The sequence below is a fragment of the Oryctolagus cuniculus genome, chromosome 11 (assembly GCF_051225735.1).
Source record: "Oryctolagus cuniculus isolate XC-2025 breed Fujian yellow rabbit chromosome 11, ASM5122573v1, whole genome shotgun sequence".
Lineage (NCBI taxonomy): Eukaryota > Metazoa > Chordata > Mammalia > Lagomorpha > Leporidae > Oryctolagus > Oryctolagus cuniculus.
This window is the reverse complement of record NC_142877.1, coordinates 116,771,174-116,791,193: the sequence shown is the minus strand read 5'-3', so window position 1 is coordinate 116,791,193 and position 20,020 is coordinate 116,771,174. Positions and strand designations below refer to the sequence as shown.

The 20,020-nt window shown below is 45.8% G+C and overlaps 1 protein-coding gene across 4 annotated transcripts in view; it reads left to right on the top strand.

Moving 5' to 3' along the window:
• MRTFA (myocardin related transcription factor A) overlaps positions 1 to 20,020 on the top strand; it is a 208,238-nt gene that overhangs the window by 85,771 nt on the left and 102,447 nt on the right. For 3 of the 4 annotated variants that reach the window (XM_089308960.1, XM_051834083.3, XM_089308962.1), the window contains one exon: positions 1,142 to 1,403. Coding sequence is in view for 1 of the 4 variants with exons in the window: in XM_051834088.3 (XP_051690048.3) it covers positions 15,643 to 15,688 (46 nt within the window). In the remaining 3 variants the exon portion in view is untranslated. Of the gene's footprint in view, positions 1 to 1,141; positions 1,404 to 15,527; positions 15,689 to 20,020 lie in introns of those variants that run through there. The other variant, XM_051834088.3, reaches the window with a different exon arrangement.

The following is a 20,020-nucleotide window of genomic DNA, read 5'->3' as shown; positions in this document are numbered from 1 at the left end:
GTTCTGGTTTGAGTCCCAGCTGCTCCACTTAGGGTCCAGCTCTCTGCTGTGGCCTGGGAGAGCAGTAGAGATGGCCCAGGTCCTTGGGCCCCTGGGCCCCTGGGCCCACATGGGATACATGGGGACCCCAGGCTTCCAGCTTCGGATCGGCCCAGCTCTGTCTGTTGCAGCCATTTGGGGAGTAAGCCAGAGGATGGAAGACCTCTTTCTCTCTGTTTCTCCTCTCTATGGCTGTGCCTTTCAAATAAAAAAATAAATCTTTAAAAAAGAAAAAGAAAACATGTTCCAAAGCCATCATCTATCTGTGGTGCGTGTGTGTGTGTGTGTGTGTGTGTATGGGGGGAAGGGTGTTTAGGAGTGTTGTCCTGAGGAGTCCTTGAGCATCATAAAATCAAAGTATATTTTTTGTGGTCTAAAAAGGCTGTTGTTAAAGGAGACACATGTTGATTCCGGGTCAATGGAAAGAGTACTGAGCCACATAGACTAATCCTATATAGCAGTTGTTTTTGCCAGTATGTATAGAGATGTAGTGTTTTTTTTTTTTTTTAAGAATTATTTATTTATTTGAAAGGCAGAGTTAGAGAGGGAGAGACAGAGAAGAAGAGATCTTCTGTTTGCTGGTTCACTTCCCAACTGACTGGGCTGGGCCACGCCAGGAGCTGCATCTGGGTCTCCCACATGGGTGCAGGAGCCCAGGCACTCGGGCCATCTTCCTCTGCCTTCCCAGGTGCATTAGCAGGGAGCTGGATCAAAAGTGGGGCAACCAGGACACAAGCTAGTGCCTATATGGGATGCTGGCACTGCAGGCGGCAACTTAACCCACTAAGCCACAGCACTGGTCCCGGGATTAATTTTTTGACATGTAAACTTCAGACCACAGCAACTGGCATTTCCTTCAGTCCCATTCTGTGTGTATGTGCTGCTTTTATTTCATTTCTATGTTATCCTCTTGGGTGATCTAGTTGAGGACAGTTTCAGACTTGAAATTTGTGTACTCTGTGAGCATACTTAATAACGCTTGCTTACTTTACAAAAAGCTAATGGCATAATTTGTCATATTATATTAATGTTTGGCATATACTTAATAGTATGGTTATTTTATGATGCCATTTGAAAGTTTTGCCTTTTCTTCCACTTTTAGGTTGTCATCACGAAAGCCAAAGTGGATTTCTCCAGTGTGGTGTGCCTGCCCCCTTCCGTCATTGCTGCGAATGGGCTGGACGGAGGAGGGGCTGGCGACAATGACGACGAACCAGTGCTCGTGTCCCTGTCCGCGGCCCCCAGCCCCCAGAGCGAAGCTGTTGCCAATGAATTGCAGGAGCTGTCCCTGCAGCCCGAGCTGACCCTAGGCCTCCACCCCGGCAGGAATCCCAACTTGCCTCCACTTAGTGAGCGGAAGAATGGTGAGTATGCAGATGGTGAGGTGTAGAATGATTGCACTGTCTGATTTGATGGATCTTCATGTTTTCAATGTTTTGATTTTACTTTATTTCATGTCTCTGAAGAGTTGCTTATAACCTTACTATTTCTTATAAAATATATAAATTTAGATGATTATATAAGGCTGACATTTCCTCCCTGGGTTATTATGATTTCAAGATTTATTTTAATTATTTGAAAGGCATGGTTAGAGAGAGACACACACACACACAGAGATCTTCCATCCACTGGCTCACTCCCAGAATGGCCACAGCAGTGGTTTAGGGCTGGGCCAGACCGAAGCCAGGAGCACCATTTGGGTCTCCCACGTGGTTTGCAGGGGCCCAAGCACTTGGGCCCTCTTCCACTGCTTTCCCAGGCATGTTAGCAGGGGGCTGGATCAGAAGTGGAACAGCCAGAACTTGAACTGGAGCCCATATGGGATGCCAGCATCGCAGGCGATGGCTTTGCCCACTACACTACGACACTGGTTCCAACTCCCTGGATTATTATAATTGCTTTCTAATTTGTCCTACTTCTCTGCTTCGTCCACCCCATTCCTTTCATAAATTCGTTATTTCAACAAATACCTATTCAGCATTGATGTATAATAAACTGTGCTAAGATTTGGGATTAAGGGATAGGTGTTTGGCGCAGTGGCTTGAGGCACTTCCTGGCATGCCTGCGTCCCATATGTGTGCCTGGTTCAAGTCCCAGCCACTCTGCTTCCAATCCAGCTTCCTGATAAGCTGCACTCTGGGAGGCAGCAGGTGAAAGCTCCGGGACTCGAGTCCTGCCATCCCTGTCGGAGACCCGGAGTCCAGGGCTGCTGTCTTTGGCTTGGCCTAGCCCTGGCTGTGTAGGCATTTGTGGATGGAACCAGCAGCCTTGGGCTGGAGAAAGGACCAGCGTTCCTCTGGGGTTGGACTGGCAATGGGAGTGATGACAGACAGCAAGTAACAAACTGCTAGTACCTGGGCAGGAACTGGAGAAGATGGGCGCTGACCGTGAGTGGAGTGGGAGGAGCTGCTGCTGTTGTGCAGAGATGCTGTGTATCCTCAGCCTTGCCCTCCGCGAATAAATCTTTCCTTATGTATTCAGGCTCCTGAAAGAGTAGTTTACAGTCTTTGTCTCTACTCTCATGTCCCGGAAACTTCGCTCTCCCTGGCTGCTGTCACTACCCTTCTTCTGAAGCTGCCGTTGCCAGAGCCATTGGTGTTCTTTTGTCGTCCATCCAGTAGGCACACGGCAGTCTTCATCTTACTTGCTGTCTCTCCAGCTCCTCCACTGCCGTCTGCGACATTTCTCTTTCCTGGCTTTTAAAACTCTAACTGCTCAGACTGTTTCCTGTCTTTCTCTGCACACCTCTTAAATTTTGCTGCTCCTCAGCATTCAGCCCTGGGGAAAGAGGCTGGATGTACCGGTCTTGTGTAGGGAGGTAAGAATCAAGGCAGAAATGGAACAGCCCCGAAACAAGTGAAATTGGAAAGTGTGGCATTCCACAGAGGGGGTGCTCTTTTGTGACTGGGAGAAATTTACTTAGATCTGTTCCACCTGGAAGTATCGTGTGTAAAAATTCAGTGGATTAGCAGGGGCCCTAGGCAGGAGGTGGCAGGGTCCTGGCACCTCTGTTTCCTGAACAGAGAAGATGCTTTTGATGAAACCCGTCCTTATTGTCATAATTGGAAAAACTTGGTAAGAAATCCCACTGTGTATTTTAGGTATTATTCCTCTGTTGTCTTCCAGGCTGAGTACTTAGGTCTAAAAGGTAAAATTGATCTTCCCAGGGATCCTGTCCAGCCTGGGCTTGGAGAAACCTGGAAAAACCTCTCTCTAATGATCTAACCCGTTGGCTGCAGCTCAGGAGCTCTGGCACCTGTTGAATGAATGGATCATAATGGAAAATAGTTTCTTTTACGAACTGTGTATGTATTCCTAAGCAGAATAGATGAGTTGAAGTTTATCTGACTGGAATGATTCTGTTATCTTTTGCTTGACATAGGTGGTAATAGATATATGAGTCGTTAATAATTAGTGAATTTTGTGTTTTCCATTTCTGGAAATAAATTTTTATATGTGGATAAGATAGAGCCCAGTTAAAATTTTTTCCCAAATGGAGTCCCATTTAAAAAATATTCTTTCCACTGATCAGTGGAGTCACCTCTTTGATTTACCTATGAGTGGATGTTTTTCTGAGCTCACTATTTGGTTTCATTGGTATGTCTTTTGCCTACTAAATGGTCTCATAATTTTTATTATTTCAATTTTAATATAACTATTACATAGAAGAAGTAATCTCTTCCACTTTGTTCTTTTCCAAGAGTATTTGTGTGGGCTATTCTTGGTTCTTTCCATTTCCATATGAATTTTAAGGTCATGAGGGCAGGCAGTGAGTCTTTGGTGCAGTGGTGGAGACGCACATTAGGATTACTCACATCCCATGTTGGCATGCTTGGTACAAGTCCCAGCTCCTCTGCTTCTGATCCAGCTTCTTGGTAATGTGTATCCTGCGAGGCAGCAGGTGATGGCTCAAGTATTTGGGTCCCTGCCACTGATGAGAGACTTGGATTGAATTTCAGTCTCCTCACTTCTTTCTGGCCCAGTCCTCACTGTTTTGGGCATTTGAGGAGTGAACCAGCAGATGGAAGATCTCTCTACCTTTTGAATAAATTTTAAAAAATTGAAATTATTAAGAAAAAAGCACTGTGGGATTTTGATTGGAGTTACATTAAATCTGTCAACCAATTTGGGGAAAATCGATAACTTTAGAGTGTTGTACCATGAATGTGGTATATTTTACTCATTTATTTAGATCTGTCTGTAGGTTTTCCCAAAGAGGTTTTATAATTTTCTCTGTGGTGGTATTATACATTTCTTGTTAGATTTACTTTTAGCCACTTCATACATTTAATAATGTTGTAAATGTCAACTTTTAAAAGTTTTTCCTAATTGTTTTGCTGATCCTAAATACTTTGCTGAAAGAGGTAACAAATACCTTCAGCATGTGCCTGTTATCTGGGTTGCTGGGTGGGGTGGGAAGAGTTAGGGGGAAACTCAGCAGGGAAGACGGGGAGTATGAAGGGCTTCCTGGTGGCTTCCTCCTCCTCCTCCTCCTCCTCCGTGAGACTAGGGAAGTACTGCTTTGTGTTGTGCATGGACAGCTTTTGGAAGGAAGGGCAGATAATGCATTATTTCTGTAAGAGAACGAACTGATCCTTCATGCTGTAGTGTTGCACAGGAGGCACTAATTAATTGTTGGAAGAAGTAAAATCTTGAGTGGGCAGTTTCTGATCCACATTACAGCATTTTCTTGGGGAAAGGAAAAAGATGTGTTAATTATGTTGCTTAGAAAGCCTCTAGGATTTTCTAGATTAGGTCTCCCAAGTGAAAATGCTCCATTCTTAAGCATGTCAACTCATTAAATGCTTCTGTTTATAATTTGACTTTGAGGATTTTAAAACCCTACTTCATCCCAGTACTTAGAGATCACCAATTTCCCACTTTCATGTTTTAATCAAATGTTATGGTTGGCCTCCTCAGAACAAATAGATACCAGATAGAATCCCTGCTCAGAAAAAGACAAAACAACAAAATAAAACCCACTCCCAAAGATCTCCTCCTTCCAGAGAGATTACTGTTGGCATGTGGCTGATTTCCATCCAGCGCTGTCAGATGTGTGTTCTTACACCTGATCTGATGCTGTGGGCCAGTGATGTGCCTTTCTCTTTTCATTGAGTATTAGTAGCATAAGAGTTGTGGCTGAAACACTTTCAGGGAGCCATTTTAATGAGTCTAGAACATTCTGTTCTGTGGCGTCGTTTATTTAATTTCTCCCCAGTTGGACATTTGAGTCATATTCTGTGTTCCATACTTCTGTTACGATTTGGTTGACCATCTTCTACTAAAGCTTTTTCTGCAATTTGTGCTATTTCCTTAGAAGTAGGAATTTGGCCGTTTTACTGTTGAGCATTTATTCATTGGCTGTTGCATTCCTGCTGTGTGCTAAGCACTGGAGAGATAGTAACGAATATGACAGATAAGGTGCTCGTCATGGAACTTGGAGTTCCATGAGAGAGAGATTACAGTTAGAAAGCCAATTCATAGTCACAAACTCTGGTTTAAATTCATAGTCACAAACTCCGGTTTCTGCTTTAAAGAAACAAAAGCACAGGGTGCTGCAACAGAGATCTGCCAGTGAGGGTCCTAAGACAGGTGAGGGGTTGGAGGAACGACTTCTTCCGGAAACAAAGAGGCATTGAAGCTGAGAGCCAGGCATATGTGTAGGGATTTGCCAAACAAAATGAAGAAGGAATAGCACATGCCCAGGGTAAGGGAGAAGGAATGAGGAACAGGCAAAGGTTAGTGGAGGGAAATTGGCACAAAAGTAACAATTCCAGTGTGTCAGTGGGAGAACAGGAAGGGAGTGATGTGATCGAGGGTTCAGTCACATATTCCTTGAGAGGCGGTAGGAAGGCGTGGTAGGGCAGAGGGTCAAGCTCCACATCCCATGTCTCAGTGCCTGGGTTTGAGTCCTGTCTCCTCTGCTTCTGACCCGGCTCCCTGCTAGTACATCCTGGGGGGCCTGGCAGGGAGCCCCAGCCGTTGCAGGCATTTGAGGAGTGAACCAGCAAATGGAAGATCGATCGACCTCTCTCTCTTTCCCTCCCTTTTTCTCTCTTTTTTCTGGCTCTGCCTTTCAAGTAGATGGAGGGAAAAAAAAAGAATTGAGGTTTTTGGGAAGTGCGTTGTCTGATTACATTCCAGATTGGTCTACTGGCTTATATTTCTATCAGGTACGAATGGTTGGTTTTCTTATTAGCATTGTTAGTCTCATTTGTAAAATATTGCTAATGTGGTAGGTGAACTTTTTTTTTAAATTTATATTTCTTTACTTACTAGTTAGAAATAACCTTACCCAAGGCTGGCGCCATAGCTCACTTGGCTAATCCTCCGCCTGCGGCACTGGCACTCCGGGTTCTAATCCTAGTTGGGGCGCCGGATTCTGTCCCGGTTGCTCCTCTTCCGGTCCAGCTCTCTGCTGCGGCCCGGGAAGGCAGTGGAGGATGGTCCAAGTGCTTGGGCCCTGCACCTGCATGGGAGACCAGCAGGAGGCACCTGGCTCCTGGCTTCGGATTGGCGCAGCACACCAGCCGCAGCGCACCGGGCGTAGTGGCCATTTGGGGACTGAACCAACAGAAAAGACCTTTCTCTCTGTCTTTCTCTCACTGTCTAACTCTGCCTGTCAAAAAAAAAAAAAAAAAAAAAAAAAAAAAACAAACCAACTTTACCCCAAATGTTTATAGCCAGTATTTCTGATGAATTGGTTCATTTTTCTTTGGTCATGAAAACATTACTTCTAAGGTTCTTTTGTACATACTCTAGTGACAGGCTGGGGACCCCCAGTCAGGAACTGGGAGATGGGTTTCTCAGGTGCGCCTCACTGTTGGTATTCTGGACAGGAGGCTGGATTAGGTCAAGTCCTGTTTCTTTGACGTTGTCATTTTATGGTTTGGATACACAAGTCTGTGGAGTTGGAAATTTAAAAAGAAACTTAAACTTGGGTGCTTTGGATTTGTTTTTTAAAGAGCTAGCTCACGTCATCCTTTCTGTAAGAAGTGATCCAGGTTTGTTATTAGCTAGAATTAATTAGTGCATCTTTTACCCTGGTTTACCTTCTGGTTTGGACTCACAGCACTTAAATTTTTCTTTTTCAGTTGTTGGGTACGGATTTTCAACTCCACTTCCCTGTAGGGGTCTTAAGGGCAGAGACAGTGTCAGCCTGTGTCTTCCTTGTGTTTGTGTCCGCCTTTGGCATTGACGCCATGTGCAATGACAGCATTTCAGACACACTATATGAATGAGTTGGTCGCCTAATATTCATGGATGTTGTACCCCTTAACATTCATTATATCTTGGAAAGGGACTTGAAAATATGGCCTGTATCTCTCCCGAGGCCAAGGAGTAACGTAGATGTGGCATAGTAAGTGGTTCTCCCAGGTTTGCAGGTCTTGACTGGATTCTTCGGTAGTGGGTTGAGGTCACAGGACACAGAAGCCCAGGATCTGCAGCAACTTGCCTAGGTGCTGGGTTGTCTTATCTTTTGGGTGTTTTCACTTTGCCCAAGACCAGGTGTCTGGGGGAGAGTCTTAGCTGGTTGGAGCCTGTGAAATTTCGACATCATGATTAAATTTTTGTAGAGCTGAACCTCAGTTAACTCATGCATGTGCTTGTGAGAACTCAAATCAGATGGACACAGGACAGGATCACATTTCAGTGTTGCGCAACACAACAGAGCTCATAAAAAGGAATCATTACTTCTCTGTGTGCTGCCTGTGTTATGTTGTGTCATAGAAATTGATACCAGTTGTTAGTGAAGTTGATGGTTTTCTATGATTACAAGTCATTTTGTGGGTGCGCAGGGCTCTGTTTTTCTGGTTTCTTCTTTTTATCCCCTACAATTTTGGTCTTTTCATTTCCATCAGGATACAATACTCCTGAGGATAGGCTGTGGACGTCTTTGTTTATGTTAACTACATACTTCAACACTTCATGTAGTTATTCAGTGTGTGTGCTAATGTGTACTAATTAGCATTTGTGCTAATGAAAATTTTACAGAGCACCTGCTCTATCTGGGTAGGTGGTGATGCTTTTGTTATATTTCCATGCTCTTTGGGTTTCTGTGATAAATGGTACTTTTCATTCCATCTGACACATGTTTATGAACGCTGACACACCTCAGACTGCTGGGTATGGGAGTGCAGAGGAAGTAAGTCCTGTGCTAGAGGCCAGTGAGAGAGGTGGGCCCAGGTGCTGGGACAACATGAATGAGGGATGTTTAGTACATGCATGGAGGGTCTGAGAAGATGGGGAAAGGGCTGGCAAGGTTAGGAAAGGCTTTTTGGAGAAGGCAGGCCTTAAACTGCGTTTTGAAGGATGAATAAGAATCAGTTGGGATGCTATTTATTTACTTTTTCAACAGCAAGGTGACACAGACAGACAGATACAGAGACACAGATCTTCAATCCACTGGTCTACTCCCCCCAAGTGACTAGAATGGCCAGGGCTGGTCCAGGCTAAACCCAGGAGCCCAGAACTCCATCCCAGTCTCCTGCATGCAACATTTGCCTTCCCAGGTGCATTAGCAGGAAGCTGGATTGGAAGTGGAGCAGTTGGGACACAGACAGGAAGTCTGATACGGGATGCTGGCACTACAAAGTGGTGGCTTAACCTCTTGCATCACAGTGCTGGCTGTGGGATTGTTTTGTTTTGTTTTGTTTTAAGATGTATTTATCTATTTATTTTAAAAGAGTTAGAAAGAGATCTTCCATTTGCTGGTTCACCCCCCAGATGGCTGTAACAGCCAATGCTGGGCCAGGCCAAAGCCAGTAGCTTCTTTGAGATCTACCACTTGGGTGGCAGGGGCCCAAACACTTGGGCCGTCTTCTGCTGTCTTTTCTAGGCCATTAGCAGGGAACTCTACTGGAAACAGAGCAGCTGGGACATGAACTGGTGCCCGTTTGGGATGCTAGTGTCACAGGCAGCCGCTTTACCTGCAGCACCACAGTGCCAACCCCGTAGGATGCTTTTTTTTCTTTAAAGATTTTATTTATTTATTTGAGAGGTAGCTTCACAGACAGTGAACCATCCGCTGGTTCACTCCCCAAATGGCTGCAATGGCCAATGCTGGGCCAATCTGAAGCCAGGAGCCAGGAGCCTCCTCCGGGCCTCCCACGCAGGTGCAGGGGCCCAACCGCTTGTGCCATCTCCCACTGCCTTCCCAGGTCATAGTAGAGAGCTGCATCAGAAGAGGAGCAGCCGGGACTAGAACTGGCGCCCATATGAGATGCTGGCACCACAATTGGAGGGTTAACCCACTGTGCCACAGCGCTGGCCCCAGGATGCTTTTAACAGCAGAAAGGCTGGTGAAGAGGAGACCAGTTAAGAAGCTGTTGCTAAAGTACCTGCTACCAACTATGAAGTACTCTTGTTGAAACTCTATCCTGAACTAGCTTAAGCCTCTATATCTAGCTCCTAATCTACTGAATATACAGGGATGGAGGAGCTTATTAGATGACATCATGAGGATGCAGCTAGCAAAACCCAAAATGTGAGGAAACAACTTGTTTTCTTCAGCAAACAAATTAGAAAATAAAAGAGGTTGGGGAAATAGATGAAATGTATAGATTAAAAAGACTTGAGGCCTGTCAGTGAACCGAAATGTGTTGTCTCTGACTTTGATTTGAATAAATCAACTTCAAAAAAATCTGTGAGATAGTTGGAAAAGACTGAACACTGCTTGGATGGTTGACAGCACTAAGGAATTTTTTGTTAAAGATTTGTTTATTTTAAAGAGAGAGAGAGAGAGAGAGAGCGAGAGAGCGAGAGAGAGAACGAGCTTCCACCTGTGGGTTCACCCCTTAGGTGAATGCAATGGTCAGAGCTGGGACAGACTGAAACCAGGAGTCAGGAACTTCTTCCAAGTCTCCCATATGGGTGGCAGGGATCCAAATACTTGGGCCATATTCCACTCCTTTTCCCAGGCCGTTAGCATGGGACTGGATTGGAAGTGGAGCAGCCAGGACATAAACTGCTGCCCATGTGGGATGCCAGCATTGTAGTCAGCAGCTTTACCTGCTGTGCCACAATGCTAGCCCCACTAAGGGATTTCTTAAAATTTAGATGTTGTGATGGTATTGTAGTTATGTTAAAAAAACAGCTCTTGGGGCCGGCACTATGGCATAGCAGTTAAAGCTGCCACCTGCAATGCTGGCATCCCATATGGGGCACCAGTTCAAGTCCCAGCTGCTCCACTTCCAATCCAGCTCTCTGCTATGGCCTGAAAAATTAGATGAAGATGGCCCAAGGGCTTGAGCCCCTGCACCTATGTGGGAGACCAGGAAGAAGCTCCTGGCTTTGGATCAGCCCAGCTCTGGCCATTGTGGCCATCTGGGGAGTGAACTAGTGGTTGGAAGATCTCTCTCTCTCTCTCTCTCTCTCTCAGCCTCTCTGTAACTCTGCCTTTCAAATAAATAAATAAATCTTTTTTTAAAAAAAAAAACAGTTCTTGTCTTTGAGATATACAGAATAAAGATGAATGTAGACGATGTCTAGAATTTGCTTCCGAGTTCCCAGTGTTGGCTGGGTGCTCTGTGTGTGTTGTGGGGCAGTGTGGAGCAAGGAAACATATTCAGCCTTGTATGTTGATCACTTTTGGAATTAAGTGATGGGTACACAAGCAGTTCACTGTACCACTCTTTGCTAGCTCTATGTGTGTTCAAACTTTTGTATAATACATTGAAAGAATTTCTGTAACTCAGAGAAGAAATATTAAGGACCCGAAATAAAGCAGGGGCGATGTTGTGGCACAGCCAGTTAAGCTGCCTGCGATATCCCGTTTTGGAGTGCAAGCTTGAGTCCTGGCTACTCTGCTTCTGGTCCAGCTTCCTTGTAATGCACCTGGGAAGGCAGCAGAAGATGGCCCAAGTACTTAGGCCCCTGTCATCAATGTGGGAGACTGGGATGGGGCTCTTGGCTTCAGTTTGGCCCAGCTCCAGCTATTGCGGCCAGCTGGGGAGTGAACTGCAGATGGAATGTCTTTCCCTCTCTGTCACTCTGCCTTTCAAATAATAAATAAATCTTTTTTTTTTTTTCAAAGCACTGGCTGTAGGTAGGCTTGGAACAAAAACAATGGATTTGAAGAAAATACGAGGAAGTTACATTTGATAGCTAATTAGGTACTAAGGGCTAGAGGTAGGTAGGGGAATCTAATAAGTTTATGGTTTGGGACCCAAATACTCTTCCCCAAGGTGGGGATAATGGATGCAGCAAAACCTGAGGGGTCAGTGCAGAGTGGTGATGCTAAGAGTTTGTTCTTGGATGTGTAATTTTAAGATGGTCAGGTAGAAGTGCAGAGTTGGAAACCTACAGGTGAAGTCAGAGGTAGGTATGGAGCAGTATTATTTACTTTTTAACAAGAAACAGTGTACAATATTTATTACTATTTACAAGGATTGTGGTTCTGAGAATAGGTCACTTGAGACTGAAAGTCAGTCTCAGGGCTTATTTATCCTAATGAATGGAAAAATGCTTGGGAGCGTTAAGCAGCGTTATGGAGGGCCTCTTTTGGAATGACCAGAGCAGAATGGTTTTAAAAGGGAAAGTTTTCCAAAAATAAGACGACAAAATTCACATCAGACAAGCAGAAGGCACTGTTAACAAAAGTCAGAGTAAGTCCCCGGTGTTAGAACTGTGAGAAAATTAACTTTTGAAATCACTCTGATAATTTTAGCTGTCTTTTTAATGGGCTTTAAGGGACTAGTTAAGTGTGGAAATACATAGGCTGATGGAACTCAAAATAGTCCTTATGGTAATACGGAGTGAACACTCTTGACTGCTTCCAGAGAGAGTTCTGGTGTCTTAAACAGTGAGCCCTACACAAACAGCCAAGCATTTCACCTACATCATGCAAGTTTGATAAAAATGGCGTTGTGTCCGACGGAAACAGTGTTGATTCCAGGTTGCCTGGAATGGACCAGCATTTAGTTGGGAGCTAAAATCTTAAGAGAGGAGGAGGTTGCCCAGGGAGAATCTGTTAGACAGCAAAGGGGTACGCCTTGGGGAGGGGGCGGGGGTGGGGGTAGAGAAATGGGAGCCATTTAGGATTCTGAGAAGGGTTGGAGAGGTAGGCAAGTAGGATTTTAGAGAGAATCTAGGGACTAGGAAAGTTTGAGAGTATGGAGCCTCTAACATATGTAGGAAGGTCAGTTTGGATAAAACTGGCCCCTTTAATAATGAGGACTGAAGGCCTTTGGGTTGTGTGTGGTGGGATCAGGGTGGGAAGACTGTATATGTGTACAGAGTCATATTACTGATACTTATTAAACGCTGTTACTAACTTCTAGTAACTTAGACACTTAAAAACTATATTGCGGCCGGCGCTGCAGCTCACTAGGCTAATCCTCTGCCTTGTGGCGCTGGCACACCGGGTTCTAGTCCCGGTCGGGGCGCCAGATTCTGTCCGGGTTGCCCCTCTTCCAGGCCAGCTCTCTGCTGTGGCCCGGGAGTGCAGTGGAGGATGGCCCAAGTGCTTGGGCCCTGCACCCCATGGGAGACCAGGATAAGTACCTGGCTCCTGCCATCGGATCAGCGCGCCAGCCGGGGCGGCCATTGGAGGGTGAACCAATGGCAAAAAGGAAGACCTTCCTCTCTCTCTCTCTCTCACTGTCCACTCTGCCTGTCAAAAAAAAAAAAAAAAAAACTATATTGCTATCCTGCAGTATCTTGTTCCCTTAGAGTGAAGGAAGAGGAACTGCAGATCATTTTAAATTTGTGTTGATTGGGCCAGCGCCGAGGCTCACTAGGCTAATCTTCTGCCTTGCGGCGCCGGTACACCAGGTTCTAGTCCCGGTTGGGGCGCCGGATTCTGTCCCAGTTGCTCCTCTTCCAGTCCAGCTCTCTGCTGTGGCCTGGGAGGGCAGTGGAGGATGGCCCAAGTGCTTGGGCCCTGTACCCGCATGGGAGACCAGGAGGAAGCACCTGGCTCCTGGCTATGGATCAGCGCAGTGCACCGGCCGCAGCGGCCATTGTGGGGTGAACCAATGGAAGGAAGACCTTTCTTTCTCTCTCTCTCTCACTGTCCACTCTGCCTGTCCAAAAAAAAAAAAAAATTGTGTTGATTGGCTAGAGAGTTATGATTACAAGCAAAGCTTTTACTGGAAGTTAAGATCATTATCCTTTATTCCCTTGGTGCTGTTGACTTTAAAATCATGTTCATTCGTATGCAGAGGCCATGTTAAAGTGTACTTTATTTCTATGAAATGTTACCAGTTTGCTCAAAAAATAGTGGAGTGGAACTGAAGCTGCCACAGGGGTTCTGGCTTTTAGAACTGCAGAGCCGGCTTAAAGCCTGTTTTCCCGGTGACTGCTGTGCGCTGGTGCTCTTAAAGGTAAATGCAAAGTGGGACCCACAGGCAAAGGGCCCATTGCTCTGCCGCTGTTTCTAAGACAGAGTTGTGTGTCTTTTTGTTAGCTCCTTTTATCCCAGAGTGCAAGTAGATGTGGAATTGCTGTGAAGACATTGCTCTTGTAGCCTCTCCTTGGGGCTGTGGTAGGGAGCTCGTGGCCCTGCAAGTGGGGAGAGGAGGTGGGCCCCCTGCTTCCTGCTGTCTCCTGTGCAGGAACCTTGCCCTTTGTGTTTATTTTCCTCTAAGTACAGGGCTGTGAGGGAATTTGTTTCATCTACAAAAACCCTCACACAGCAAGTTGTACGGCCCACGTAGGGACAAAGGAATGACTCAACCTTTTAGGGATGCATTTCCCTCCGTTGCTAACCTCTGACCACACTCTCATGTGGCTGGGAGTTTAGATTTACCCATTTTCCCTACAACAGTTGGAGAGCTTGGTTGCCAGAAGGGGCAGTGAGAAAGCTTCTGCCTCCCAGAGCAGCGCACAGCCCACACTGGCTGCCACTCCATTGCCTGTTGAGTCATTCCCACAGTTCTATATAGAGCTCTTCTGGCTTTTCTTTTTAACGTGGTGTTCTTGGAGTGAGAAAGAAAGGACGTTTCCCTCTCGCTCAGAGTCCCCCCACCTCAAATCTTGTTGCTTTCTCTATTGGAAGAGAGGAGTGCCCCCTCTCCCACCCCAGGCCGTTTTCTCTCCTGAGCCCCTCCTGCTTGTGTTTATAGCTGTTTGACTGTTTAAGGATTAAGGTCCTCCCTGGGCTGGGTTGTTGCAGTAGATGAAATTTGAGATACAGGCTGCTGGGTAAGTGACAGGATTGAGGAATTCTAGGTGAAATGCCCAACATGAATTTCCAGTTGTCTGCCGTCTAAAAGTCAATCGAATGCGCAGAAGCGTCTCGGCATCATTATTTTGAATACAGTTGGTAAAAGGTCTGTGAGGGAATGAAGGAGATTTTGATGTCGGGTAGATTAAAAAGCAGCTTTATGTGTAATTTAGGAGGATTGAAGGTCAGATACTCACATTCACTCTTTTTCGGAACATCTGCTCTAGGCTAGTGGAAAAAGGATCGGAATTTCTTTATTAGGAAAAGGCAGCTCTTACACAGCTTCTGGTACCCCTAGCATGCTCATAAAGCAGTTGTTTGGCCCAGAGATTAAGCCGCTAGTTGGGACGCGCTACTGGCTGTTGGAGCACCTGGATTCAGGTCCTGTCTCAGCTGTTCCAGCTTCCTGCTGACGCGCAGCCTGTGAGGCAGTAGTGATGGCTCAAGTCCCTGGGTCCCTGCCACACACGTGAGAGACTTGGGTTAGTACTTGGCTCCTGGTTTCGGCCAGCCTGGGCCTTTGGGGGCATTTGGGAAGTGAACCAGCAACCCAGCAGATGGGAGTTCTGACTTTTTCTCAGCCTCTCCAGAAAAAACAAAAAGTAAAAAGCAAACAAAAAAAACTCCACACAAGTGTGTCACACACAGGCCAACATCAGTGATCTGTCTACTCACAGATCACGGGTCTCACACAGGCACAAGTCAGGGGCTCTCTGAAGGACTGGCAGATCTGAAAGACAGATTACAGCTCCGGAATGTATCCAGATGACTTTTTGAAACAGATATTTTAATTGGAGTGGGGGTGGAGAAGTAGTTGAGCTTCTGTAGTGAAATATTCAACTTCCGTAGCCTGTTATCTATAAATAACACAGATAAAGAAGCTGGTGGAATTCTTTTTCAGAAAACTTACTCAGCTCACATATTATGTATGTGTTTCTGTGTGTCTAATCCCCACCCCACCCCCCTTCAGCAGCTCAGTAAGTGGACTGTTTCTCAGATTCGGTCGATTGGATTGTGTTTAATTCGTTGCTCCAGACTGCATGAATGGTAGAGTTCCTTATAGTAGGGTTTTCAATAAAATCTTATCTTTTTCTAGAAAGAGAGGAAAAAAGGCATTTGATCTGTTTTCCCAAAGTCTCTCCCTCCCCCCAGAGACAGGCAGCAAGGGGAGGAGCTCTCGCGCTTCTTACCACACTTCATGTGTCTTTTTGGTTTCCCGTCGGCAGTAATTCAGCTCTGTGCCATCCTGACTTGCCTGAAGGTTGGCTAACTTGGTGACCGCGCCGCGAGGGGAGTGAGTTCTCACAGTCTGATTGGAGCGTCAGGCATGAGACTGAATTTGGGGGAGGTTCTGTAGCCTCTGCAGGCAGCGTCTTCCTCCCGGACTCTGACTGCTGCACGGTGCTCGGGGCTGTTGTTTCGGAGAAGACCCCGTCATGACTCTGCTGGAACCTGAGATGCTCATGATGGCCGTGCAGGCAGGTAATCCCTGTCTCCTGCAAGCCTGTCGCCACAGGCTTCATAAAGACGTTGGGCATATTTGTTCTAGGACTGGACAGACGTGGGGGGTGTAATGAATTCTCCAGGAAATGCACTGTGTTTTCAGGTTTTTGTCGATTAAAAAAAGAATATTGCTCTAATCCATTCAATGCCTACTCTTCAGAAGGAGACCTCTTTGTGGAAAAGAAATATTTGTCTTCTCTACCCTAAGCAAGCATTTTATTTTTCTCTGTGGTGCCTTTAACAAAGGGGAATTAAATTGCTTTTGATACTTTATATATTACTGTTTTAGTCACTCATCCATATTGTATTTTATGTCTTTGTGAAAGCATGTTTTAAAATTTTCCTTAGCTGTTCTGTTTTGTGGCATCATCTTTAATGTATCTTTTTTTGGTTTTGTGGAAATGCTCTTGATATCACATGGGATGGGTACTAAAATCTGGAGATGGGGAGAGTTTGAGCTGGAGGCAGTTCACAGAAGGAATGTAGGATTTTTGAAATTCTCTCTGAAAACTGTTTTCCAAGTCAGAAGTGTCCTTTAAAACATTTTAAAAATTCCAGTTAATTTTTAATGGTTTCTTCTACTTTTAGTGTTTTTAAACTGGTAAGTCAATTATCTAAAAATAGGGAATGTTCTTTTGTTATTTTTAGACTTCTACTCAGATGTGATCTGTAGCGTTTCCCTGTTCCAGAGCATATCTTTATACAGATTCATACAAGTGGCATCTGGGGACCCCCCATCCACTGGCCTTCTCTGGGAGGAGCACGATTCTGTTGGTCCAGCAGAGCTGAGCCCCTGCTCTCCCTGGGGGGAGCTTAGGTAGATGTTGAAGACACAGAGGGGTGTCAATTGAAGACAGATCAAAGGCTCGCAGCTTAAGCCTTGCGGACAGAGAAGGGACCACAAGGGAAGGTGCTGCTACCATATTTTTTTCTGGTTTTATGACCAGAAGTGAGTCATGTATTAGTTGAATTTTTCTGCTCGTATATGCATTCATTCCATGTTCCCTTTCCTTTTCCTCCCACAGAGCTGTTGAGCTTTGTGCTCTAAACGAGTCAGTGTGCTTGTCTGAATGTGTCCCATCTGTCTGATGAAATAGCTCCCAGTTAAACTCACTCAGGTCTTTGTTTCCTGTCTGTATCCCAGTCCTTTGCTAGGTGTGGGCAAGTGCATATTTTATCTTGAGGAGCAGATGTTAGCATCTTCTTTAGTCACTTGGTTATTCATTGGTTAGTTCAGCCTAGTACATTTTGTTTATTTTTTAAAAAGATTTATTTTATTTATTTGAAAAGCAGAGTTACAGAGAGGCAGAGGCAGAGAGAGAAAGAAAAAGGGAGAGAGAGAGAGGGAGGGAGGGAGAGAAGGAGAGAGAGAGGTGTCTTCCATCCACTGATTCACTCCCCAGATGACTACAACAGCCAGAGCTGCATCAATCAGAAGCCAGGCGCTTCTTCCAGATCTCCCATTCAAGTGCAGGGGCCCAAGGACTTGGGCCATCCTCTGCTGCTTTTCCAGGCACATTAGAAGGGAGCTGGATTGGAAGTGGAAGAGCCAGGACTTGAACTGGCGCCCATATGGAATTCTGGCATTGCAGATGGTGGCTTTACCCACTGTGCTGCAATGCCAGCCCCTTATTCTAGTAGCTTTTTTTTTTTTAAGATTTATGTATTTATTTGAAAGAGTTACACAGAGATTATACACACACACACACACACACACACACACACACACACAAAGAGAGAGAGAGATCTTCCATATTCCAGTTCACCTCCCAAATGGCCACAACAGCCGGGGCTTGGCCAGGCTGAAGCCAGGAGTCAGGAGTTTCTTCCCGATCTCCCACATGGGTGCAGAGCCCCGAGCACTTGGGCCATCTTCTGCTGTTGCCCCACACACATTAGCAGGGAGCTGGATAGAAAGTGGAGCAGCCAGATCTCAAAATGGTGCCCATATGAGATGCTGGCATTGCAGGCAGTGGCTTAACTCTCTGTGCCACAATGCTGGTCCCATCATTCTGGTAGCTTTTAAAGGTTGAAAGATAGTACCCTCTACCTTATGGTGGTCTCAGTGTTCCCAGTCCTAAAGGGGACAGAGACATACATGTCTTGCCCGAGAGCTGTTTTTCCTATGACATACGTTGGGCAGGGCTAGCCGTCCATCTGTTGTACCACCTACTTCATAGAACTTAGAAAGGATAATACTATATAAGACAAGTGCAGGTGAAACCGACAAGGGTGACATAGGTAGAAGAAAAGGCCTGCCAGGAATCGTCTGTACTGTGTGTGGACTTTGTTCTCTGGCTTACGTTTGTAAAAGTAGAGAAGATTGGGGTAGGAAAGAGTAATACCAAACTAATTTCTCCAGTACCTGCCATTCCTTAATGTTCAAAAACCTTCTCTGCTGTGGCCAGGGAGTGCAGTGGAGGATGGCCCAAGTACTTGGGCCATCCACCCCATGGGAGACCAGGAAAAGCACCTGGCTCCTGCCATCGGATCAGCGCGGTGCACTGGCCGCAGCACACCGGCCACTGCGGCCATTGGAGGGTGAACCAACGGCAAAGGAAGACCTTTCTCTCTGTCTCTCTCTCTCACTGTCCACTCTGCCTGTCAAAAAAAAAAAAAAAAAAAAAAAAAAAAAAAAAAAAAAAAACACCACCTTAATAGTGTGTTTATAAAATTGTTATCATTTTGTTCTGAAGTGCTAGCACTGTTAGGTGGATTGTAACAGTAATATGACAGCTAGAGAGAGTAACATGCTGCATCATTTATGATAGGATCTCCCTAAATAAATTCAGTAATTCTACTGAAAATTCAAGACGTTTAGACTTTATGTGAGCTAGAGATTGTCTAGCAATAGGATGTTCTGTACTTCTGTGAATATATGGTTATGAGCAAAACTATTATTTAATATTCTTTTTTTATTTGACAGGCAGAGTTAGAGAGAGAGACAGACAAAAAGAAAGGTCTTCCTTTTCTGTTGGTTCAGTCCCCAAATGGCCGCTACGGCCGGTGCGCTGCGCCGATCCGAAGCCAGGAGCCGGGTGCTTCCTCTGGGTCTCCCACGCGGGTGCAGGGCCCAAGCACTTGGGCCATCCTGCACTGCACTCCCAGGCCACAGCAGAGAGCTGGCCTGGAAGAGGAGCAACCGGGACAGAATCCGGCGCCCCAACCGGGACTAGAACCCGGGGTGCCGGCGGAGGATTAGCCTAGTGAGCCGTGGCGCCGGCCGTTATTTAATATTCTTATTTGAATTCTTTTAAAGAAAATTTTATTTGAGAGGCAGACAGAGTTCTCGTCCCCTGGTTCACTCCTCAATGCCTGTAACGGCCAGGGGTGCACGCCGGAGCCAAAGCTTGAGCTGGGAGCATCATCCAGTTCTTCCTCTGGCTGGCAGGAGTCCCGGTGTTTGAGGCATTGCCACTGCCTCCCTAGGTGTGCACAGAAAGGAAGCTGGAGCCGGGAGCTGGAGCTGGGAATCAGATCCAGGCACTCTGCTGTGGGGTGTGCGTGTCTTAACCACGAGCTTAAACACCTGTCCTTCAATTCCTGATTTAACTATATCCCTACAACTGGATTTAAGAGGCAAAGCTTCTACCTTAAGTCAGAGTTTAGGATACTATTTTAGCAGAGTTTCGGGCACTTCATGTGCTCATTAACAGTTTTCATTCGGTCCGTGGAGCTTGGAGATTATGGGACACACTCAAGTACAGGAACACTTTGAGGCTCCTGCCTGCTGGTCTCTGATCCTTCGGGTCAGGTCAGGTGCTGCCTTCTGTGCCCCTGCTGTTCCCCTGGGACTGCCTTACTGTCTACTGGTTATCATCTTTACTTGTCTCCCTAATTAGATTATTAGCTTCTCAAGGGCGATGGGTTCTTCTGCATTGGCTCCTGAAGTTGGCACGTGGCAGGCAGCATTTTTGAATGAATGATGCAAATTGGTTTGGCCCATTTCCCCAGATAAACAGGCACAAGCTTTTGAATCAAGATTATGCCCAAGTATTTTCACAGCTTTTCTGAGATTAGGCAATGAGTCCTCTAGCCACTATCTTGTATTTTAGTCAGTCTTTGCCCAAAGCAGGTGCTGTTGAAAGCATGACTTTCAAAGCTGAAATTCTTTCATCTCACAGAACGTGTGGTGTGTCCTGCCTACCTTCCTGCTAAACAAGTGCTCTGATCAAGCCACAGTTGGAGTCCCAATGAAAACCTGTCTGGATCCCTGTGATTAGAAAATGAATGACCTGAGCTGACTTTATGGCTGTCGGGCAAAGCACTGACTCTGGTGTATTCTAGAATGGAGAAATGCTAGGGCTCAGC